Source organism: Boleophthalmus pectinirostris, unplaced genomic scaffold (assembly GCF_026225935.1).
Source record: "Boleophthalmus pectinirostris isolate CB_2022bp ecotype Guang Dong unplaced genomic scaffold, ASM2622593v1 HiC_scaffold_6, whole genome shotgun sequence".
Lineage (NCBI taxonomy): Eukaryota > Metazoa > Chordata > Actinopteri > Gobiiformes > Gobiidae > Boleophthalmus > Boleophthalmus pectinirostris.
Window position 1 is genome coordinate 32300396 of NW_026571447.1, and position 25627 is coordinate 32326022.

At 40.1% G+C, this 25627-nt stretch overlaps 1 protein-coding gene across 1 annotated transcript in view; it reads right to left on the reverse strand.

Moving 5' to 3' along the window:
• Positions 1-23459, reverse strand: part of g6fl (g6f-like) — an 82957-nt gene extending 59498 nt beyond the window's left edge. The window contains 6 exon segments of the mRNA XM_055163268.1: positions 9292-9330; positions 10847-11113; positions 15525-15638; positions 15641-15647; positions 19992-20200; positions 23300-23459. Of these exon segments, the coding sequence (XP_055019243.1) occupies positions 9292-9330; positions 10847-11113; positions 15525-15638; positions 15641-15647; positions 19992-20200; positions 23300-23378 (715 nt within the window). The 5' untranslated portion in view covers positions 23379-23459.
• Positions 23460-25627: the final 2168 nt, after the last annotated feature.

A 25627-nucleotide genomic window follows, 5' to 3' on the forward strand; every position in this document is an offset into this window, starting at 1 on the left:
TAAGAGTAGTTCACCAGAGGAAAAAGTTGGAGAACGCTGCTGTACAAACACATGTTGATCAATGTGCTCTGTCCCACATTTAATAAATAAACATAAACATTCTGAAAGCATCAAAACTGTAGCCAGACTGGTGCCACCTATTGCCTCTGCTCAATTTCATTTCTCTCCAGCGACTAGGTCAGGATTCGGAATACACTCAACGGTTCGCAAAAACCCCAGAAGTGCGAGTTCGGGCACCAGCCAATCAGCGAAGAATCAGACATTCAGTGTTGTCAACGATTCCTGAGATGGAGGATTTAAAGCTGGAACAAAGAGAATGTTTGGTGAAATTTATCAAGGGGAAAGACGTTATTGTCCTTCTTCCTACGGGATTTGGGAAAAACTTAATATACCAGTTAACTCCCGACCAAATAGCAGCGATTGGTTAAATGATAAAAAGTACCCGCCTACTGTCGAGCGAACGAAATCTAAGGCTGCGAGGTCAGACGGTTTGTACGAAGTGAAACGAAGTAAAACCGGTCGACGAATCAGGCTTTCAAAACTGTGAATGACACGTGGAATGCAGTAAACAAAACAAAAATAAGCTCAAAGTAACCCAAAACATGTCTTAGATAAAAATAAAATTAGAACATTCTCTTTGATTTGATCACTGATTTGCACATTTGGTATTTCTTGACCCTGACGTGGCACAGCGGTGAAAAGAAAATCATTTCAGGAGATTGTCATCATAAAGCTCATTGAAAGAAGACCAAGGGTTTGCAGAGCTGTCGACAAATCAAAGGATGGATACTTTGAGGATTTGAATAAATATTTAGTTGAGTTATTTAACTTTTTTCTTTAAGTATATAAAATGTAGAAAGTAGTAAATGCACACTGAACGAGAGCGTGTACAAACTTTTGACCTGTATTGCATATTTATTAAATTATTAGCAGGAATGTTTTACAGAAGTGGCATCTCGACACTTACATCAAGGGCACTCACTATAACAGAAAAGCAGCTTTGTGTCTATTTAAACTCCCACATTTGTTCCTAGTTCAAAAAGAACTTTTGCTACTACTATTATTCTTCCTGAAGAAGAGCGTAATCCATCAGCGGCTTCATCATATCCAGCAGGAAAAGCTTAAACACAGTTATCTCAATATTACAATAGAAGTCGATCCTAAAAAAATAAAAGGATGTTTCACAAATGAAGCAGACACATTTCTGCGGAGTATCAAATTACTTCCTGCGACAGATACCAGAGTAATGAGGGCGAGCAGTATCAGGAGGGCACAGGCACGAAGAGATAAGGAACGAGAGAGAGGAGGGGGAGAGAGAGACAAAGAGAGAGAGGGAGAGACAGAGAGAGTGGTGGGGGGGGGAGGGGGGAGAGAGAGGGAGGAGAGGAGGGAGAGAGAGAGAGAGGAGAGAGAGAGAGAGGAGAGAGAGAAAGAGAGCAGAGAGAGACAGAGAGAGAGACAGAGAAAGGGAGAGACAGAGAGGGAGAGGGACAGAGGAGGGAGAGAGAGAGGGAGAGAGGAAGGAGAGAGATACAGAGAGAGAGAACGGAGGGAGAGAGAGACAGAGGGAGAGAGAGAGAGAGAGAGAGAGACAGAGAGAGAGGGAGAGAGGAGGGAGAGAGAGGGGGGAGAGCGAGAGCATATGAGTGAGAGAGGGAGAGAGAGGGGGGAGGAGGAAGAAAGAGAGAGGGGAAGGGAGAGAGAGGAGGGAAAGAGAGAGAGAGGGAGAGAGAAAGAGGGGGAGGAGAGAGAGAAGGGGGAGCGAGAGAGAGAGAGAGAGGAGCTGAGGGAAAAAGAGAGAGAGGGGAGGTAGAGAGAGCATGAGTGTGAGAGAGTGAGAGAGAAAGTTAAGGGAGAGAGCGTGTGAGAGAGAAAGAGAAAGAGAAAAGAGAGAGAAAAAGCGAGCGAGAGAGAGAGAGAGTGTGTGTGTGTGTGTATGTGTGTGAGAAGAGAGAGAAAGAGAGAGACAGAGAGAAAGAGACAGAGAGAGAGGAAAGAGAGAGAGTGTGTGAGAGATACGGAGAGACAGAGAGAGTGGTGGGGGGGAGGGGGGAGAGAAAGGGAGAGAGGGGGAGAGGGGAAGAGAGAGAGAGAGGAGAGAGAGAAAGAGAGGAGAGAGAGACAGAGAGAGAGACAGAGAAAGGGAGAGACAGAGAGGGAGAGGGACAGAGGAGGGAGAGAGAGAGGGAGAGAGGAAGGAGAGAGATACAGAGAGAGAGAATGGAGGGAGGGAGAGAGAGAGAGACAGAGAGAGAGGGAGAGAGGAGGGAGAGAGAGGGGGGAGAGCGAGAGCATATGAGTGAGAGAGGGAGAGAGAGGGGGGAGGAGGAAGAAAGAGAGAGGGGGAAGGGAGAGAGAGGAGGGAAAGAGAGAGAGAGGGAGAGAGAAAGAGGGGGAGGAGAGAGAGAAGGGGGAGCGAGAGAGAGAGAGAGGAGCTGAGGGAAAAAGAGAGAGAGGGGAGGTAGAGAGAGCATGAGTGTGAGAGAGTGAGAGAGAAAGTTAAGGGAGCGAGCGTGTGAGAGAGAAAGAGAAAGAGAAAAGGGAGAGAGAAAGCAAGCGAGAGAGAGAGAGAGTGTGTGTGTGTGTGTGTGTGTGTGTGAGAAGAGAGAGACAGAGAGAAAGAGACAGAGAGAGAGGAAAGAGAGAGAGTGCGTGAGAGAGAGGGGAGAGACAGAGAGAGTGGTGGGGGAGGGGGGAGAGAGAGGGAGGAGAGGAGGGTAGAGAGAGAGAGGGGGGGAGAGGGGAGAGAGAAAGGGAGAGAGGGGGAGAGGGGAGAGAGAGAGAGAGAAGAGAGAGAGAAAGAGAGAGAGAAGAGAGAGAGAGAGACAGAGAAAGGGAGAGACAGAGAGGGAGAGGACAGAGAGGGAGAGAGAGAGGGAGAGAGGAAGGAGAGAGATACAGAGAGAGAGAACGGAGGGAGAGAGAGAGAGAGACAGAGAGAGAGGGAGAGAGAGGGAGAGAGAGGGGGGAGAGCGAGAGCATATGAGTGAGAGAGGGAGAGAGAGGGGGGAGGAGGAAGAAAGAGAGAGGGGGAAGGGAGAGAGAGGAGGGAAAGAGAGAGAGAGGGAGAGAGAAAGAGGGGGAGGAGAGAGAGAAGGGGAGCGAGAGAGAGAGAGAGGAGCTGAGGGAAAAAGAGAGAGAGGGGAGGTAGAGAGAGCATGAGTGTGAGAGAGTGAGAGAGAAAGTTAAGGGAGAGAGCGTGTGAGAGAGAGAGAAAGAGAAAAGGGAGAGAGAAAGCGAGCGAGAGAGAGTGTGTGTGTGTGTGTGTGTATGTGTGTGAGAAGAGAGAGAAAGAGAGAGACAGAGAGAAAGAGACAGAGAGAGAGGAAAGAGAGAGAGTGTGTGAGAGAGAGGGAGAGAGAGAGAAAAAGAGAGAGCGTGTGTGGGAGAATGAGTGAGAGAGAGAAGGAGAGATGGCATATGTGAGAGAGTGAGAGAGAGAGAGAAAGAGGAGAGAGAAAGAGAGAGAGAGTGTGTGTGAGAGAAAGAGAAAAAGAAAGAAAAAGGAGAGAAAGAGAGAGAGCATGTGTGCGAGAGAGTAAGTGAGAGAGACAGAGAGAGAGAGGAAAGAAAGAGAGTGTGTGTGAGAGCAAAAGAAAGAGAAAGAGAGAGACAGAGAGATGTGGGAGGGAGGGGTGTAGACGTGATGGGGACAGTAAAGCCTCAAACTCATTTTAAATTCCTTTCCGTTAATCCTATTATTATAACATAGTGACACAAAAATGAAAATTGCAATAAATTAAAGTTATTTTGGACGAGCAGTTTGAGAAGAAAAGCCTGATTCTGTTTCTGAATCTTTGTATTTCCAATCAAATCTGGTTTCACTGTCGACTGTTTACGGTTCGGCTGATGTTTCTTTCACAAATAACTTTTCTTTCCAAACTGTTAATGAATTATTTACTAGAAACCACAGAATCCAAAGTCATGAGGACAAACAGTGAGCAGAGAAAGAGAGGGATGAGAGGAGGGACAGAGAGAGAGAAGAGTGAATGATGGTGGTGGGGATTTAGATTTTTTTTTTTTTTTTTAAAGCTGTCTTTATTTATTTATTTATTTATTTTAATTAATATATTTTTTTGATTTTTTAAGCTGTCTTTATTTTTTTTTATATTATTATTATTATTATTAGTAGTAGTAGTAGTAATAGTAGCAGTAGTAGTAGTAGTAGCAGTAGTAGTAGTAGTAGTAGTGGTAGTAGTAGCAGTAGCAGTAGTAATAATAGTAGTAGTAGTATTTTAATAAACTTTTTTTAGATTTTTTAAGATGTCTTTATTTTTTAAATTGTTTTTATTATTTTATATTATTATTATTATTACTATTATTATTATTATTATTATTATTATTAGTAGTAGTAGTAGTAGTAGTAGTAGTAGTAGTATTTTAATTAACTTTTTTTTTTAAGATTTTTTTTAAAGATGTCTTTATTTGTATTTTTTTTATTTGTTTTTATTATTTATATTATTATTATTATTATTATATATATAGTATTAGTAGTAGTATAGTAGTAGTAGTAGTAGTAGAAGTAGTAGTAGTAGTAGTAGTAGTAGTAGTAGTAGTATTTTTAATTATTTTTTTGTCTTTGTTTTTTTGTCTTTTTTAAAAAAATAATTTTTATGTTTTTAGTATTTTATATTAGTATTATATTAGTATTTTTTTATTCACTTTTTTTTAAGATTTTATTTTTTTTATTATTATTTTATGTATGCATTTTTTAAATATTATTTATTTGATTATTTTTCTTGAATTTCCCTCTGTATCAATAAAGTATCTCTTTCTCTTATAATGTTAAATAATGTTATAAGTATTTGAGCTTATCATGATCGAACTATGAATATAAAATACAAGTTCTGCAGTTTTTAACAAGAACTCAAATCCAAATTTCTATTAATACGCCATTTTAGATCAATATTGTGGTTTACAACGGCCAAAAAATAAATAAGAAAGTCAAATCAAATGTACATTTAACTGATGAAAATTGATTTCCTTCACAAACTGTCCAAATATGAGAAAATGTACATGGACCAAGTCTTGAGGATAAGTATCAACAGAGTCCAGGGAAGCGAGGGATGAGAGGAGAGGCTTGGATGGAGGAGTAAACCCAATGATGGTGGAAAGAGAGAGCGTGTGAGAGGAGATAGGGAAGAAGTCCGGACAAAAACAAGATTACAAGATTACAAAAACGATGCCCGGTGGTAACTCCGGTGGGATTTTTCCTTCAGTATCAAGTTACTTCCAGTCATTAGTAGGGAACGAGGGAATAGAAGGGAGAAAAACACCAAGAAATGATAAGTATTGAGGTATTTAAGTAGAAACTGAGCTCTGAGAAGCGAAGGATGAGGGGAAAGAGTTGGATAGAGCCCAGAAGTAAACCCAGTGATGGCGGAGGACGGGAGAGAAACAGAGATGTAGGGGAGGAGATAGGGAAGAAGTCCTGACAACATTTGAGGATTACAAAAACACTGCTCAATCCCTCAGTGGTCCAGGTAGAATCCATGGCAAAAGGAAAAATTCAATTTGTCAAATGGGCAAAAGTTTATTTTGGTTGAAAACGTTTCTCAGCACATCCAAGTTGCTTCTTCAGGTGGACACTTCCTTATATCTGCCTTAAAGTGAGGAGCTAACGACACTGAAACTACTCTGAAACTCAGGGCCTGCAGTGAGCGCTACACTGGAGAAACAAAACAGCCACGTCACAAGAGGATGTACCAACACAGACGAGAGAGCAACACAGGACCTCAGTCTGCTGTTCATCTCCACCTAAAAGCCTCAGACCACTCCTTTGAGGACAGTGAGGTGCAGATCTTAGCCAGAGAAAAGAATTGGTTTGAGAGGCGAGTTAAAGAAGCTATTTTTGTTAAGAAAGAGAATCCTTCAACAGAAATGGAGGCCTCAGACACCATCTATCTCCTATTTACAACTCCTTCCTCAAACCTAAATCAAAACAAACAAACAAACAACAATAGGAATAACCAGGTCAGGCTCAGAGGTGTGAAAGCTCCATTATGGCCCTGAATGAGTGTGTATACATGTACATCAGTATCCCGGTTATGATCAGGTTTTTTTTGAGTGTCCTGGTTTCTTCGTGGTGCATGTATACGCAGTTTCCCCATTTCAGTATCCCGGATATGGCGCATGCGTCCAAAAGACAAACACTTTCCAGTCTTTTCACCACAACAGTAGAGACATAAATAAAGTGACCAACATAAATAAAGTGACTATACATGGGTGAAATGACTGTAGAATAAAAAGATAAGCTAAATCTACACCTGTACAATCTGCACTCGTATGACCTGCACGCGTGTGATCGCTGAAAAGCTAAAACATGAACTGTCTCCTATACGAGATACAATACACTTAACGTCATTAGCACCATTTCTGTCACAAAATGAACACACATAATCCACAGAGTCGTGTCCTTTAGTCCAAAAGACGCTGGTCGCATCAGCGGCACAAGGATCGAGCTGTTTTTATCACCGCTAACAGTTTATGCTAATTAGCCATTCGGTCTTAAGTTAAGTTGTTTCTGTAAAATGTAAACAAATGTGATCAAAGCTGAATTATCTGATCAAACGGGCTGATGTGGATCTATAGTGGTTATGGTTTATATGTTGTAAAGTTGAGTTTATTTATGCAGAAGATTTTAATGAAGAATCTGTTGGTTTGATCTGTGCAGTGGATTGTGGGAGATCTCGTAGCTCCTTAACGCTGGTTAAATCTCCTAAACTTCCTCTGCTAAAGGAGCTCATGATTTGTATTTTTCCTGGTTTATTAAATTGATTTAAGTAAATTTTTGCACTTGCACATTTGTAAGATTATGTCAAGAAACCGGGATACTCCATTTGATCATGTATACGGAGATATGAGTGCCCTGGTTTCTCAGTGCGCATGTAAACGCAGTAACCTGAATCCTGACATAAACGGGATATGCCTAATAACTGGGATACTGATGTGCATGTGTACGCACTCAATGATTCTGCTAATAAGACCTCACACTCAGTGCATGTTCAATAGGCCTAGCTAACTTAGGGCCTGTCCACACAACAACGTTTTTTGGTCGAACCTCTAAAGATTGTATTGATTTTTACCTTTCGTCCACACAAAATTGGCATTTTGGGTGGACGAAAACAGTGTTTTTTGAGAAAGGATTCCAGAGTGGAGAAATCTGAGAACGCCGGTGTTGCGTTGCATTAGACGAGTAAACCACAGCTTTTGGAAAACGATTACGTCGCGACCCCGTCATCACCAGGGTCCTCCGCTGCAGGGAAGTCTGCAGCCCTCGAACTAGCCTCAGAGACCTTTGCCGAAATGGGACAGGTGTAGCCTACGGAGCCACATGTATCACACAGATTATGCACACAAATCATTAACAAAGATTACACACGAGTAATTAAACTGTTGGATTTTGAGACCAAATTATTCTAAAAATTCTCACCCAAATCTTATGGCTAAAAACGTAAGAAAGGAAAGAAGTGTCCACCACCATCTGACCAGAACTGAAGAAGCAACTTGGATGAGCTGAGAAATGTATTCGACCAAATAAACTTTTATCCCATTGACAAATTCAGTTTCTTCTTTTGCCACTGCACAATACTGGTGACTCAGATATGGAAATTAAGTCCATGTTTCTTTACAAACTGTTCAAATATCATGTTACTTCGAATCACTAATGTGAGACGAGAGACTTTTGTTAGGAGAGAAGTAAACAATGCACATCAGCCAACTTTTTTCAAGTTTTTTTCATTTTCATTTCAGTGATTTAGTCGTGTTTTCCTTCACAAACAGTCAACTACGTATTGAGGACATATAAGTATTAACAGCTCAAGAGAAGTGAGGGATGAGGCGAGAGAAGAGGAGTAAACCCAACGGTGGAGGAAGAGGGGAGAGAGAGAAATGTGGGAGAGGAGATAAGGAAGAAGTCCTGACAACAACATTACAAGATTACAAAAACACGGCTCAATATTGGAGACTCAGATAAAGGAAATTAACTTATTTTTTTCTTCACATAATTGTTTAAATATCAATTACTCCAAAGCACTTTTTAAGTAGAGAGAAGAGAGAGAAGTAAGCAACGTATGTTAATTTAAAGATGCTTTTTCTCCATGGAGGTGTTATGGCGTTATCTAGAATGTTTCACAGTTGGGCATTAAACCTTTCTGTCGTCCTGGAGGTCAGATCTGTGGAGAGGCGACCCCGCTCATAATGCAGCTTTAATTGAGTCTTATATAAAATGACTGAAATCAAGTATTGACCAGGACCAGGACTGAGATCAGGACCAGACCAGAACTGAGACTGGGACTGAGACCAGGACTGAGACCGGGATCAGACCAGAACTCAGACCAGAACTGAGACTGGGACCAGGACTAGGACTGAGACTGGGACTGAGACCAGGACTGAGACCGGGACCAGGACTAGGACTGAGACAAGGTCTGAGACCAAGGACTGAGACCGGGACCAGACCGGGACCAAGACCAGGACCGAGACCAGGATTGAGACAAGGTCTGAGACCAAGGACTGAGACTGGGATCAGACTGGAACCAAACCAGGACCAGACCAGGACTGAGACCAGTGACTGAGACCAGGGACTGAGACCAGGGACTGAGACCAGGGACTGAGACCGGACCCAGAAGAGAACTGAGACCAGGACTGAGACCGGGACCTGACCGGGACCAGACCAGGACTATGACTGGGACCAGACCAGGACCAGCCCATGACTGAGACCAGAACTAAAACCAGGGACTGAGATGGGTCTGAGACCAGGACTGAGACCAGAACTGAAACCAGGACTGAGACTGGGACCAAGACCAGGATCAAGACTAAGAGTGAGACCAGAACTGAGACCAGAACTGAAACCAGGACTGAGACCAGGGACTGAGACCGGGACCAGACCGGGATTGAGACCAGGGACTGAGACCAGGACCAGACCAGGACTGAGCCCAGCTTTAATTCAGTCTCATACAAAATCACTGACAGTTGTTTTTGTGAATTTGCAGTTTTTTTCCATCAAAAAATGTACATGAAGCACCAAAGACACAAAAACCCCGAGAAACGAAGGATGAGAGGAGAGAGCCGGATAGACGAGAGGAGCGGAGGTGTCAGAGGAGGAGAAGGAGAGAGAGGGGGAGAGAGGGAGAAAGAGGGAGAGAGGGTGTGTGAGAGGAGATAGGAAAGAAGTCCTGACAACAACATGGATTATTTTCCTCAGAGCGGAGACGTTCTCTGGAGCCGGGACTTTGTGAAGCGGCCGATTAGTGATTAGCGCTGATGCAGGACTTGTGCTCCAGAGTCACTCACCGTGCACGACGCTGGCGAAGGGCGGCTCTCTGTCTGCTGCTGAGAAGAGCGAGAGAAAAGCAAACGATGAATAATGCATGGACACACGGACTATAATATTCCCTGTTCAAAGGCGACGGATCTCCTTGCAAGTTCTGTAGTCGACTTCTGCTATGAAACGCCTTTTTAAACGAAGAATACTTTGAAGAACCAAGCTTTGCATATGGGTTAAATAAATCATAGGACAAACTTGTGAGGTTTCTGGCACAATGCACACTCAGCAACGTCAACACAACAGAACAGAAAACAGAAGGAAATGTGTTTTATAAGAAATAACTTTGGTCTTTCCTTGCTAGTGGAGGAAGAACTCAAGTACTAGTTAAAAAAAAAGAAAACGTGGGAAAAAATATTCAGTATAATAAGAATAATACATAAACTCAGCGTACAAAAATATTTTAATTCATTTTTGTCTTAAATGTAAATTGTGCATCGAAATCAGGTTTATTCCAGGCTTTTCCATGGACTAAAGCAGGTCTAAAGCAGGTCTAAACCAGGTCTAAACCAGGTCTAAACCAGGTCTAAACCAGGACTGAACCAGGACGCAACAAAATCTAAACCAGGACTATAACAGAACTAAATCAGAAACCCAGACTACAGTAGACCTAAAAGACAAAACACAGACAAAACCTGGATTAAACCTGGACTAAATCCAAACTAAACCAGTATGTAACAAAATCTAAACCAGGACTATACCAGAACTAAACCAGCGTGAAACCCAGACTACAGTAAACCAAGACTAAATGCAGACAAACCCTGGACTAAACAGGGACTAAATCGGGACTAAACCAGAACTAAAACCAGGACTAAACCAGGTCTAAACCAGGTCTAAACCAGGTCTAATCCAGGATGCAACAAAATCTAAACCAGGGCTATACCAGAACTAAACCAGCTTGAAACCTAGACTACAGTAAACCAAGACTAAATACAAACAAAACCTGGACTAAACAAGGACTAAACTGGGACTAAACCAGGACTAAACCAAGACTAAACCAGGTCTAAACCAGGATGCAACAAGATCTAAACCAGGACTACACCAACCAGCTCAAAACCCAGACAGTAAACCAAAACTAAACACAGACAAATCCTGGACTAAACCAGGACTAAACTAGGACTACAGTAGGACTAAACCAGGACTGGACCAGGAGGACTAAACCAAGACTAAACTAGGAGGTCTAAACCAGGAGGACAAAACCACGAGGACTAAACTGGGACTGAACCGGGAATAAACCAGGGCTAAACCAGGACTGAACCAGGACTTAAACAGGACTTAAACAGGTCTGAACCAGGACTAAACCAGGACGCAATAAGATCTAAACCAGAAATAAATCAGGATTAAACCAGGTCAAGAAAATAGACTGGTTTCTTAATTATTGTTGTTCTTTAGAACTCCAGTAGAACGCACAAACCTCCTCTATTACGTAGTAGTAAATTGTAATTTCTATTCAAACACAGTAAAATGAAAACAAAAAAGATGTAGCCTATTATTTTTCCTTCAGTACTTTCTCCATGATCTTACCATCCACATCCACGTCCACATTGAAGGCGTAGAAGGGGTTGGAGCTGTTTCCTTTGGGGAACACCATGCACACGTAGGCCCCTTCGTCGCTATTCTGGACTTGGGGCAGTTTGGTTATTATTCCAAACCTTGGGACTTTCTCTGTTCTCATAGAAAGGTCCCCCGGTGCGGCCCAAGTGATTTTAGTGACGGCGAGCTCGGGCTGGACGCTGGCGATGAGACGCAGGGTGCTGAGCTGAGGGACCGGGGAGGGAGGGGCCAACGTCACTGAAGAGGAGAGGAGAGGTCGACAAGAAGAAGAGAAAGAAAGAAGAAAGAAGTCAGTATAGGGCATGTTGTTATTGGACTTAAAAGGCTTTGTTCCAGCTGCTGTCGTACTTATGATTGAACTGTAATCTATTTATGTATCAATTTTAGTACGTTGTCTTGGAAAAATGATGTGTTTTTTATATATTTAATATTTATTGTGATTTTAGCCAAGCGTGATGGATGAATTTGATTATTTATGGAACAAAGCCATTCTGCACTGGAGCACTGAAACACTTTATTTTGTTTTTATACGTGTTTATTGTTCATAATGTGGATGAATGAAATGTGAAATGTGGGACCTGCCTCTCAAATCTGCAAAACAAATTAACCTATGGGTACGTATAATGCGATTTAACCTAATCTAACCTAATATTTTGAGAGACTATTGTTAGGATAAATTTGCCAAACTGGAGCCTCCTAGTGCCTCCACTCAATTTCATTTCTCTCCAGCGACTAGGTCAGGAATCAGAATACACTAGACAGTTCACAAAAACCCCAGAAGTGCGAGTTCAGGCACCAGCCAATCAGCGAAGAGCCATACATTCTGTGTTGGCAACGATTCCCGAGATCGAGGATTTAAAGCCGGAACAAAGAGAATGTCTGGTGAATTTTATCAAGGGGAAAGACGTTATTGTAATTCTTCCTACTGGATTTGGGAAAAGCTTAATATAGTTAGCCCCGTTCGTTAGTAGCGCATTACATACGTCACGACCAAATAGAAGCGACTGGTTAAATTAAAAAAGTACCCGCCTACCGTCAAGCGAACGAATCCTAATGCTGCGAGGTCAGACGGTTTCTACAAAGTGAAGAATCGGGATAAGGATAAATAAGTATACTTGGCCATTTTTGTAGAACCACTGCTATAGTTCATTATTGTACCAAGGTCATGTGAAGATAAGGGCTATAATCTCAGCTGAGGGACTCATATTTGTCAAGATAAATGCATGAGATTCCAATTTATCTAACAGCAAACTCAATAAAGAGGACAAGAGCAACTGATAGGTAAGATGTTATGATCCGGACCCAGACAGCCCCCGAATGGAGTCTGATTGGACTGTGCAACGTGCCAAGAGTCCTGTGCACCAACGAAGTCTAAACCATGGTCACTTCCTACTATAGTTTGCATATAAACCTCACTGTAGGTGTAAATATTGAGTCTCTGCATGGGAATGTCAACACAGACTCTTTGCACAAGTATTCCTTTCTAATATTTGATTGAGTAAATTATTTGGACTTTATTTGGGTTTAAAGTGTATTCTTTATCTAAGCAGAAACACCAGAGGAAAAGGCTGTTTTCCTCAACACTATCTGTGTCACCAGATGAGTAAACGTCACACTCTCTAAGCTCACTTCCTTATATAGTCTATGATTTAAACCTACAAATGTCTCTGGGCCCTGTCAAGCAGAAGTAAACAGCAAGGCCAAAAATTCAAGTTAATGCATCTGATATAAAAATGTATTGAACAGATACATATGTACTCTAGTTTATGAAGCTGTTTACCTTTTTTCTGTACCATTTTTGGTTCTAAAGTTATATACGTTTTAAACAGACCATGTATGAAACATGGAACAAAAATTATTTCCCAAATTTCAAAGACCCAAAAATCATGTAAATAAACTGATGTATTTCATCATATCTTGTGTTATTCCGTCTTTGAACTGTTGATGAAGGTACATGATTTTTTTAAAAAAAAATTATTTGAAATGATAAAAATTTGCTTGGAAGGACTGATATATTTTATAGAAATAGTTTCCTTTCATTTTGAAGTAATATTAAAGTATTCGGAAGAAAAAAGCTGACAAATTATGTAAAATCCTGCACCTTCTACTTGCTGCACAATTTTCCCTCCGTTACTTTTCCCTCCATTACCATGACCTTTCTTCATAAAAAAATCTCATTACTCAAAAAGTAAGAGGTTTTTCAACCTAATCTTGTACCATATGGTAGAAAACTATATGAAGAAAATATTCAAACCAGTTTGTTAAGGATATGTAAGTGAGAACCAAGAGTTATCACTGTTTGTATTTATTGCCCAAAAAGTTCTGCATATTTCATTCCCTCCGTTACAGACATGAATATTTAAATTTTTTGTCAACAACTTGAGAGAATATCGCAGGTTTAACTTTACCCTGTTGGAGTGTTAACTCTTTCCTACATTCTGATACTTTACTTATATCAGTAGTCCCTCTGGTTTCTGAATAAGAGCTATTTGAATGTAAAAAAAATCTGCTCCTGTTTCCCTCCATTACCACTTGACCGGACCCATCTGTCTGATCTGAATGGTCACTACCTAAAACTACAGTTAATCATGACTCTAGTGCTAGTGCAGCCTCTGCAGCTCAGAGATGAGGAATGATCTGTCCACATATTAGAAAAAAAAAATACTTCTATGTATCCTCTATCTGCAGATTAAGACACTGGAAAGGTTCAGTCGTGATCGTTGTAAATCTTTTTGTATATCAGTTAAAGGTCTTATGTTACGCAAAATAGTCTCTTGTGAGCTTTTAGCCATTATAATGCTATTACCTCATCAAAAACACACCCAGAGTTGTGTTTTGTTTCATTTACACATGTTTATGTATGAGGGCGGCAGGAGCTCAGTTGGTAGAGCGTTCATCCACTGATCTGAAGGTTGGTGGTTCGAATATATATATGCATTATGAAATTTTGTATATCTGTTAAAGGGGTGGAGCTGTGAAACAACTGTGGAACAGCTGTACAGAAAACCTAAAATTGTGCACCAGTCTCTTTCACTTTATAAAGAAGTTTAAATGTTTGACTCTGGACAGATACATGAAATATGATACTTAGTTTGTGCTGTAGGACTTTGTTGTTCAGTTTCTGATTTGTTTGTTTCCTCTTGCTGTATTTATGAAGATGAACTGGTGTTAAGATGACGCTCTGACAAAGGAACAAAGGGTAGGCATAATAAGCTTCAGCCTACACCTTTTCGGTCTGTGTATGTTAAATATGAAAGTCTGTGAATTAATGTCAAAATGTACCTGTGACCAAAATAAATAATCAAATAAAAATATGCTCGATATAAACGGCATGGGTTGAGCAGGTCAGACCCACTGACCCACAGGTTGACTGGTGTGATTCCAGCTCCCACAGATGAATGCTGTCGTTGTGTCCTTGGGCAAGACACTTCACCCACTTTGCCCCCAGTGTGTGCATACCCTGATGTTTGAATGTGTGTGTGAATGGGTGAGTGGTTCCTTGTAAACGAGCTTTGAATGGCTTGAAGGTAGAAAAGCGCTATAGAAAATGTGACCAGGTAACCCTTTATTATTAGTTTGTCTACATCTCCAAAGCTTGGAATTGTCACGTGGAAACAGAGGGAGGACCCAAAACGCAGGACTGCTTCAAAAATATTTAATGACAAATCAAAAAATCCAAAACTCAAGACTAAATTGCCATGACAAGAGACACAGAGACACTCGGACAGAGACAATGGACCAACAAAGGGCAGAGGAGAACACAGGGTATAAATGCACACACATAGACACAGGTGAAACACATTAGGGCGGGACAAACAATCAAGACAGGAAGTAAAACTCAAAAATACAAGGTGACAGGACAAATGTCAAAATAAAACACAAACTACAACCACTACAAAACATGAACCATGACAGGAATGCTCTGTTTCACCTTCTGATGTCATGCAGTGGTATCTTTCAAGTTAACAGCTACATTTTATCTTTAATTCAATAGAGATGGGCTGAAATGATCCACATGAGTATAGTGAAGGTGTGTGAAGTTTAAAAACACAGTGGAGCACTTCCTGTATTACCACATGACATCACAAGGTGGAAGAGAGAGTTTTGTGAGAAGGACTTTACCTAAATATGCAGATTTTTGTGTTAAATGTGTGAATGAAACAAAACACAACTCCAGGTCTGTTTTTAATGAGGAAACAACATTATTACATAGATCAGAAAATCCTAATCTAAATCCACTTTATTTCTACAGCACATTTTACAAACAAAGCAGTTTCCAAAGTGCTGCACAGAGATCATAAAAAGAAGACAACAAAAAGGTAAATTGCTAAAATGTGGTCATACTAGTCCTAAAATAATAAAACCAGTAAAAGCAAATAAAAGCAAAAAACATAAAATCATAAAATAGCATGAGTAAATAAGTAAAATAGATAGAATAAATTAAAGAGACAGAGGACCACACAACTCACACGGTGTTAAAAGCCAGAGAATAAAAGTGGGTTTTAAGACGAGACTTTAAACACTCCACTGTGGGGGCTGTTCGGACGTGGCGTAACAGTCCATAATATGGGCCCTTTAAATGCTATAGGGGACATCTAAGGCACTAAGTCCATAATGTGAGTTGAAGTGGCAATGTTAGTAGTTTTACCTTGGAGGACGATCAGCAGAATGACTCGCTCTTTCAGAACCTTTAGTCTGCGTTTGACCAGACACATGTACAGCCCCCCGTCCTCCATCTGCGGCCGGAGACCCAGAGAAAAACCCCAGAGTCCTGAAGAACAAAGCGACAATATTTAAAGGTGAGGTAACAGTTTGTGAAAGTAAATTAGTCAAATGTCATTGTCTTTATTCCCACTGTAAAACCAGCACTTTGTGACAAAATCAGACCGCTGTGAGCCGTCTGCGTCTATTTATTATGCATCTTAACAATCACGAATTTGGAAGAAAAAAAAAAAAAGTTAATCTCCATATGAAAAAGGCTGTTCTAAAGCTGTGTACTGGAACAAGAAACAGAGACATGAAGCATTACGAGGACAATGCCATAACACCACAAATGAGGCTTACGTATTTGATCTTGACTGTTGTACTTGGGATTATTGTCACTTGTTTGCACGTCCTTTTAATTGCTCTTCTCTGGCAGTCTGTGTGTGTTGTTTTGTATGTGTGTACTGTATTTTTCAGATTATAAGTCATACTTTTTTTCATGGTTTGGGTGTTTCCTGTGACTTATACTCTGACTTATAGCCGAGAGAGGCTCTAGTCTTGTGTGCCAGTATCTGCTGCTCCTGTTACTCCTGTACCACTGTCACTTCGCTCTACTGCGCATGTCTCCTGCAGAAAGAGCCTCTGTCCTGCTGCAAATAGTGAAATATTCAGTTGAAAATGGTAATCGAGCAGCAGAAAGAAAGTTTCGAGTGAGCGAGAAACTTATAAGGGACTGGCAGAAAGGGGGGACGAGAGCACAGCTTCCAGGTGAGCAGGAGGGTGCGACGTGCAATTCTCCTGGAAGTCATTGGATGGATGGACAAAGCCTGGACTTCAGTGACACAGAAACCATCCTGTCGGGATTCAGAAAGGCCGAAATAATTCTAACTGGAACTGATGCTGAGTCTGACGACAGCTACACAGAAGAAGAAGTGGTGCTTTATTTACCTCCAGAGTTCGTGGAGTTGCTCAGAAGTGACACCGAGGATGAAGAATTCAATGGATTTAGTGATTTGGAGTGAGATGGAGAGTTTAGTAAACTTGTTCTGTTCTGTTGTTTATGTTATAGATTATCTGAAGAACTGTTCATATGTGACGTTAACAGTCTGTTGTTCTCTGTTCTATTGTTATTACTGTAGCTTGCCTTTCAAGATGAAATGTTGGTTCCTGGTCTCTGATTTTATAAAATAAATTTCCCCCAAAAAGTGTGACTTATAGTCCGGTGCAACTTATATATGTTTTTTCTTTCTTCTTACACGTTTTTTGGCTGGTGAGACTTATACTCCAGAGCGACTTATAGTCTGAAAAATACAGTATGTTTAAAAAAGAAAGAAAAAAAATTATAATAGAGATAATATTAGAAAAAGCAGTGTGTATTTGGTCCAGCATTTTTGCATCTGAATTCTAACTATGAGCCAAAGTTTGCGAGAGGTAAAGAGAGGTTAGAGGTAAAAAGAGGTTAGACACACCTTCTTCCTCTTTTCAGCGTTTTAAAAATAGTTTTGCAGTTTTAATTTTCCAAAAGAGACACATACCAAGCTGCTTTTTGCACAAGAATATTTTCAGAGGCCAGTTTTTACTTAAGGCCAATATCAATACAAAGTCATTAATCCTCCTTAATCAAAGTTTCTCCACTTAAGTTTGAGTAATAATACCAGAAGTGTACACAAAACAAAAATCCAATGTTTTCTTTTTAGCTATCTGCCTTTGAAAACAGAAATTAGAAAATGGGGACAATTAGGATATCGAGTGCGTCAGCCAAAAATCTGCAAGAAAAACAAACAGACAGTGTCTCTATTTAAAAAAGTAACAGCATAATATGTCGCCGCTTTGACAGGTAATTTTACAGACGAGAGGTTAACCTAAGCCAAGATATTTAAGAAAATCATTTGTAGGATCGTTAAAGGTGCACTGTGTGACTTTTCTACCTGCTTGTCTCCAAGGAAATGTTGTTGCTTTGTCTAGAATGTTCCACAGTATAAATTAAATCTACTGTATCACAAGAGAGGCTACTCGGGACAGATACAGCTCAGATCTATGGAGAGACAGCTCTATTCATGAGAGAATTATTGTATTATTTCACTTGTAATGAATAAAAGCTTGATACCGTGAAAAATTCCAGGCAGAGTGATAACATCTCCATGAAAACATCAGAGAAGTTGTGTAATGCATCTTTAAAATAAAACTATAGGGTTGTCACGATATTTGGGTCTCATTTCAGAGTTAGCCAGAGTGTTGGAGATGTGTGGAGACACTTTTTAAAATATTCCATTCAGTTTTTGTATTTGTACAGACTGTCGATGTGAATGTCTGTGTCAATAGAGTAATTTTAGAAGTAAAACCAACCTTGCATTATTCCAGACAGAATGCTTGGCAGCGGCGAACTGAGGCCCAGTTTACGCATACACGGGTATTTTTAAAAACTGAGACATTTCCCTTCGTTTGTACCCATCTTTTACACGCAAATGGCAAATTCACCTGTGAAAATGAATCTTTCTAAAAACTCCGGCTAGAGTGGAGATTCTGTAAAACTATGGGTTCGCATTTGCGTGTAAAGTGAGATGAACAGAGTTTTAGGGGCTGACGTACCGAAAGTGCCACTGATGTTTCCCTTTTGCTCTGATGATGATGATGAAGCATCAGAGCAGCAGTCGCTGGTGCAAACACTTTTCACGTGCTTCATTTGCACACACAGCTGATGTATCATATCCATGACCAGAAACGGATGAACTCAGAGGTCAGTGATTTTGCCACTTCTTACTCCCACTCAGTATTGCACGCATTGCGTTTGTTTCTCTACATATATATCACCTAGCACCTATCTCACTGGAAAAGTAAAATTCCACTGCTGCTGAGAAAATAGTCCCTCAACATGCCACATTCATGCGATGGTTAGTTTTATTTCAAACATTATTCTATCGAAACAGACATTTACATCGACAGTCTGGTGTAATAATAGATTTGTTTCGGGTGTTTTGTGGAGTGGGTAAGACTGTTTTTAGTGACAGGATAACTATGACCATTGACATGCACTAGTCTAGCACCAGCGACCTCTGCAAATACAAGGACTGTGATTCTTGCATTAGTTGGTCATTTTGTATTTGTAGTGTTTCTGTCAATTCTTCTAGATGTGTTTAAAATGTGAACTTTAAACAGAATCCAGTCATTAAAACAAAAATTGACAAAACTGACAAAATTGTTCAGCCCTAGTTTTTTTTTAAATGTATTTTTTAGGAACGTAACGATATCCAGAGCTCACGGTACGATATTATCACTATAATGCATCTCGATATTTATTGAGACATTTTGGAGAAGCTATTGTAGATAGGATACTTATTATACTTATCAGTACTGTCATAATTTAAATTAAAGTTTCTTCATGTTGTCTGCACTGAAATGAATCATGGGATATGTAGTTCAGAGTCCTGCACAGGTCCATTTTTTGGAGACCCGCACCTGCCTGCACTCGCGCAGTACAGCACCGCATCCGCCCGTTAACCTGTGATTATATCAAAGTTAAACCTGCACCCGCCCAGGTTAATCAGAATACAAATTGAAACGTTATGACTTTAAGAATTACAATCACGAAATGAAATGAAACAGTTTCGCTTTCTTCAGTACGAATACAAATTCACAGACACGAATCGACTGTCATCACTTCACAGGCTTTATTTATTGAGCAGAAGAAACACGCCACAAACTGAACCAGGACTAACCCAGGACTAAACCAGGACTAACCCAGGATTGAACCAAGAGGACTAAATTAGGAGGACTAAACCAGAACTAAACCAGAACTGAACCTGGACTCACTGGCGGGATGGGCTCAGAGGTGCACCCGTGTAGACTGTCAAGTGACCACGGGCTAAAGGACTGGCTCAGAGCTGCAAGCCTCACAGAGATAAGTGCAGCCGTCACCCGATCGCGCTTTGCGGACATCCTGGTCCACGGGCTCGGGATTCTCTCTCTCTTAATTCCAAGATTAGTCCTGGTTTAGACCTGGTTTAATCCTGGTTTAGTCCTGGTTTAGACCTGGTTTAATCCTGGTTTAGTCCTGGTTTAGACCTGGTTTAATCCTGGTGTAGTCCTGACCTGCACGTTTGTAATCACTACCTGCCCGCAAACCCGCCCGTAAAATTCCGAAACGTTAAAACCTGCCCGTTTCAGCGTGTAGGACTCTGATGTAGTTCCCTATGTTTCTTAGCTGTTACTACTATAAAACAATGCATTTAAGCAAATTAACTTCTGATTTGATATACTGTGACAGCCCACGATATTATTGTGAGACCCTTTACGATACGATATCATGATTGGTTATATTGTTACATCCCTAGTATTTTTGTTTTCAGAGTTATACAGAAAGACAATCCTATAACTCTGGATTCATTTAAATCCATCGCTTCCCTGTGTTTACCTGGAAGTTGTGGTCGGTCAGGTGCATATGTTCCTTGGAGGCTCTGCCAGAGAATTCCTTCCTTTCGCTGGCGGTGAGCACGAGCTTCCATTGATCTGTCCCCAGAGTCTTCACCATCCAGTTCACAGACACTGCTCCTGTGGCGTTCTCGTCAATACAGACTAATGTGACCAAGGTGCCCTCCTGCGCCACCACTGCATCACTCCACTCTGAGGAGCAAACAAACACACACACTATTTATCCACTGTGTCTTAAACAGGAAAGAATCACAGGAGCAATGGATTCTGGGTAGTGACAGGTTTTAGAGGTGTCTTTAGGGAGGGAAAAGCCGCTGTTCTGTGATGTGTGTTTGAACTCGTCCTGTAGAGCGTCCTTGGGAGCTTTTAAATCAAATGTAGAATTATTATTATGCATTATTAAAAAGAGAAGGCGGGTTCCTGTAAAAAAAAAAAAAATGATATTGCACATTTATCAGTCCGTTAATATGGTTAGAAAAGCTTAGGTATGCACCAGTCCAGGTTTTTCAGTTCAGACACCGATATCATACAGATATTTTTTCTCTTAAAATACAGTTCTTTTTATTTAAAACAAGGACAGTACACAGGAAACATTAAACTCAGAGAGAAAAGGTGCTCTGTGCCAAATTTAGCTACAAGCTCCTTTCCATCTGCAGTACTTGGGCAGGTACGAAATACATGAAGGAAATTATTTACATTCTAGCAACAACATTTCATCATTTCATCAGCAGTGTCTCCTTAAAATAACCAATTCATCATTAAACATTTAAAACAATCAAAATTAATTAATTCTAATTTCCTTAAATATAAGATTCAAATACATTTTTAGCTTCCAAAAATACTCAAATTCATTGTCATCAATATCTAAAATGTACATTTATCAAATTCCTCAGTATTATTTTCCTCTAAAATACAATTCATCAAGAACATTATCATCAAAACAAATGTCTTAAGTCAAAAACAACACATTTACATCAACATCTATAGTACAAGCAGTCAGGAAGTTTAAATGTCTGAAGAAGACTGATGTTGACACACACTGCTGCTCAGAAGTCATTGTTTTAGCCCATGTTTCCTGCAAGTTACTCAACAACTTTGTGTGAGTTAAAGTTCAAACATCATGAGACGTCATGGGTCTTTATTAGTCACTAAAGAGTCCAACCAGGATATTGGCTGAACCAGTATCACGGAACCAATACCCGATATTACATTTGATACCAGTATCACATCGGTGCCTCCCTAAAAAATGGCTCAGTGGTTCAATTTCATCTTTGTTATGTTCCTGGGCAAGACATTATGACCCATTATAATTTTTCACACAGAGTATTGTATCACCTCCTGTGCTGCCGGCACAAAACTCAAATCCATAGACTCTAAAAAGGTGATACAAATGTAGGGCAAAAAACACCCACTCATTCCACCAATGTATTGTGGATAAGTAGTTTAGTCATCATTTTGTTCATTTAAAAAACACATTTTATATTCAAGATTTTGTACAAACTCCTTCTTCTCGAAAGACTTGAAGTCCTTCAGTCGAGTGGGAGGGCATCAGGACCATGGCTCGAGGGGACTACACAGGCTCCACATTTAGTTAGACGGTGCTGTCAGTCAAAGGGACTCATTATTGGAACAATCGTCCTCTGACAATAAGACAAAGTCCATCACTGTCCACTTTCAGACTGCACATTAAACAGTGGATGAAGGAAAACCAAGAGTGTGAACACTTTGAATCTGGACTTTTATTGTTCTGTGTCATTTCTCTTTGTAACTGTTTGTATTTTGTACTGTTTTCTGTGTCACATACAGAACGACTTACCACCACACCGAGTGGAACGAAAGAATAATGACACCAGTGCAATGATATGAGAGGCAAGTCAAGTGTGTAAAGAATTTAATTATATAGTATTTATAATAAGTCATTTTACCTGCTCTTTATTCTTGTCCACATGCTGCACTGTAGAAATATACACTCATTTTCTTTTGTACATAATAGTTTTTTACTCTTGTGGTTTTATGCCTTTTTGTATTTTAACATAATAGTTGAACTGTCAAATCTAGATCTGTTTATCATAATTATACATCTCTATTTTTGATTGCATATTTCTTATTCTCCTGCTGTTCTTGTACTCTGCTTTGCAACACTGGAATTTCACCATTAAAATAAAGACTTGTGAAGACTCATCCATTAATTAGTCCATTATTTTACATTTAAAACTATACAATTCAATATTATAACCAGTGTTGGGGAGTAACAGATTACATGTACTGGAGTTACGTAATCAGAGTACAAATTATGAGTAACTGTATTCAGTTACAGTTACTTTTTTAATGAGAGGTAATTGGATTACAGTTACTTTGTTGAAATAAGTGGATTACACAGCGGTATTTTCCTGTTTTCACAATTCGGGCTATATCCCCCCCTTTTTTTTTTTTTTTTTAAACCAGGTCTAAACCAGGTCTAAACCAAGACTAAACCAGGTCTAAACCAAGACTAAACCAGGTCTAAACCAGTTTTAAACCAGGTCTAAACCAGTTCTAAACCAGGTCTAAACCAGGACTAAAATCAGGTCTAAACTGGGACTAAACCAGCACTAAACCAGGACTAAAACAGGACTAAAACCAGGTCTAAACCAGGTCTAAAACCAGGTCTAAAACAGGACTTAACTGGACTAAATCATGCTGCATGGACCGTCTTTCCTCCTCTTCTATCAATAATATTTTTAATTTGGTTAAGTAAAGACTCATCTTTTTTATTTGTTATTGTTGTTATTTGTATTGTTTGTTTTATTTGTTATTTGTTTTTTAGCAGACAAAACATCTTATGTGAAGATTTCCTCATCTTTCCTTCCCTACAGCAAATCAAGTAATCCAAAGTATTCAGATTACGTTACTCACTTTAAGTAATTTAATGGATTCCGTTACAAACTACATTTTTAGGGTATGTAATCTGTAATCTGTAGGGAAATACATTTTAAAAGTAACCTTCCCAACACTGATTATAACCTAAGTCAAAGATCAATGAAAGAAAATACTAATCTTACACCAATTTTTATTTATTTTTTCTGTTTTTTGTTTTTATATTTTTGTCTTGTGATTTTAAATGTTTGTATTTCTGTACCACACTTTGGCCGACTGATTTTCTTTTAAATATATAAACAAATTTGACATCAACATCCATAAATGCACCAATTTATGCCCAAATTCCTCAAAATAAGATAAACATTCGGCCATATTTCTGTTTACATGCATACAAACTTTTCAATTGCGAAAATAACATAGACCTGTACCTACCCATCATCTCTGCGGACAGACAGGTGACTGGATAAACCACAGAGGACGACGACAGCAGCATAAAGAGAAGAGACGCCATGATACTTTTTCAACCTTAACTCTACGGACTGCGCCAGCTGTCTCTCAAACGCAGTGACCTTTCTGCGTGCAGCCCCAGAACAGTGAGTATTTTTCACTTCTGTACAACACTAGTGGCTCGCCGTCGCTACAGGAAGCGAGAGGAACGCTATTGGAATAATCAGCAGGAAGAGGGTGTCATTTTGGGGCAAGATGTGCAGGAGCAAGTCAGACTGATAAACTACACATGGAGAAATGAGAAAAGAAAAAAAAGAAAAAAAGGAAAAAAAGCCTTGTATTGAGATAGGGAGGAGTGGAGTTACGGGAATACATTTTACTTTAAAGGCGCACTTGGTAAATTTGAGCTTGTTTCTATGGAGATGTCATTGCTCGATCTGGAATGTTCCACAGTATGACATTAAACACATCACATTTATAAAATTACATGTGTTTATAGCTCAAAAATAAGATGAAAACATATATTCTGACTGTGAGCGGGGTTGCCTCTCCACAAATCTAAGCTGTAACTTCGTCTACCTTCGTCTCTGTGATGATAGAAAGGTTTAATGCCATACTGTGAAACATTCCAGATTTAGCAATAACATTTAACAAAGCATTTGACGAACCATTCCACCAGAAAAGTTACACAATGCACCTTTAACGGTGTCCTATTAGGGATGGAATGAGACACAAGAATAAGACTGAATTTATTTTTATTTATTTCATTTAAAGGTTGTATGGAGGATTTTTTTTGTTTGTTTCAAATTGTCAATGAAATTTAAAAATACCATTACAGAGATGCAGCAGCCTTGTAATTATGATGACCAAAAAAAAAAAAAAAAAACGAATGACAACTGTGGAAGTGGTGAGGCCAGATAAACATCAGCCAATAGATAACAAGGCTACCTCATTTTCTATTGGCTGTTAGGTTGTCAATCAAACTCCCTACATTTCTAGTGTAACTGACTTGCCAGCGCGCGGGGATTATGCGCTTTATGCAGTGGTTCTTAGAGGCTTTTTCAAACTGTAGCTTCCTCGCAGTTCAGAATCAGTTGGTTGAGACGGCGGACGAGAATCCACGACCAGTTCGCCGCAAAAGAAAGTCCGTTTTTGAGGTTGCTGAAAGAAGAAGAGAAGGGGAAAAGAAGCAAAGACAAACTTGGGTGATTCTTGGTGATCTCTTCTGTCGCTGTATTGCTCTTCCCTTAAAAAATCCTCTATACAACCTTTAAGTATTTCATATTTGCACCAAAGTACATCTGTGACATGTTAGTACTATATGAACCATCTCTGAGGACTTCAGGGACCCGCCTCCTGCTGGTGTCCAGAGTCAGGACTAAACACGGGTAGTCAGAGTTTCAGATTCACGGAGCTAAAACCTGAAACAATCTTCCTGACAATGTGAGACAGACTCTACTTTGACTCTGTTTAAATCTAGGCTCAAAACGGTTCTGTTTAACTGCGCATATGAAAGGTTTTCATTCTGCACTCTTCTCTCTGATTTGTGTAATTAATGTCTCTCTCTTTTTTCATTTTAATCTTTAATTTTATGATGATTATTTATGTTTTGATTTGTTTTATTGTGATTTTAATGGTTTTCTTACTCTGTAAAGCACTTTGAATTACTTTGTGTACGAATTGTGCTATGCAAATAAAGTTGCCTTGCCTATTTTTGTTGCCGCTCTCAATTTACCTGTCAGTCTACATTCCTCCCCTCACCTATGGTCATGAGCTTTGGGTAATGACCGAAAGGAGGAGATCGAGGATACAAGTAGTCGAAATGAGTTTTCTCCACAGGGTGGCTGGGCGCTCCCTTAGAGATAGGGTGAGGAGCTCGGTCACACGGGAGGAGCTCGGAGTAGAGTCGCTGCTCCTCCACGCCGAGAGGAGCAGCTGAGGCTCGGGCGTCTATTCCTCATGTCTCCTAACCTCGCTCGGGAGGTGTTCCGGGCACGTCTCACCGGGAGGAGGCTCCAAGGAAGACACAGGACACGCTTGAGGGAGCTGGAGAAAGTGTCTGGGGTGAAGGACGTCTGGGAGTCCCTGCTGAGACTGCTGCTCCCACAACCCTGGATAAGCTTAAGAAAATGGATGGATAGAAGGATTTTTGTTGCCATGAGTACTTTTCGGAAGTATAAGAGATGCAACTCGCCAGCATGTGAGAAATATTCTGTATTGATCATGCTGATTCACCCAATATTTGTACCTTGGAATGACAACAGGAGAAAAACATGCTGTCTATGGTTCTATAAAAAGACATGTTATTCTGTA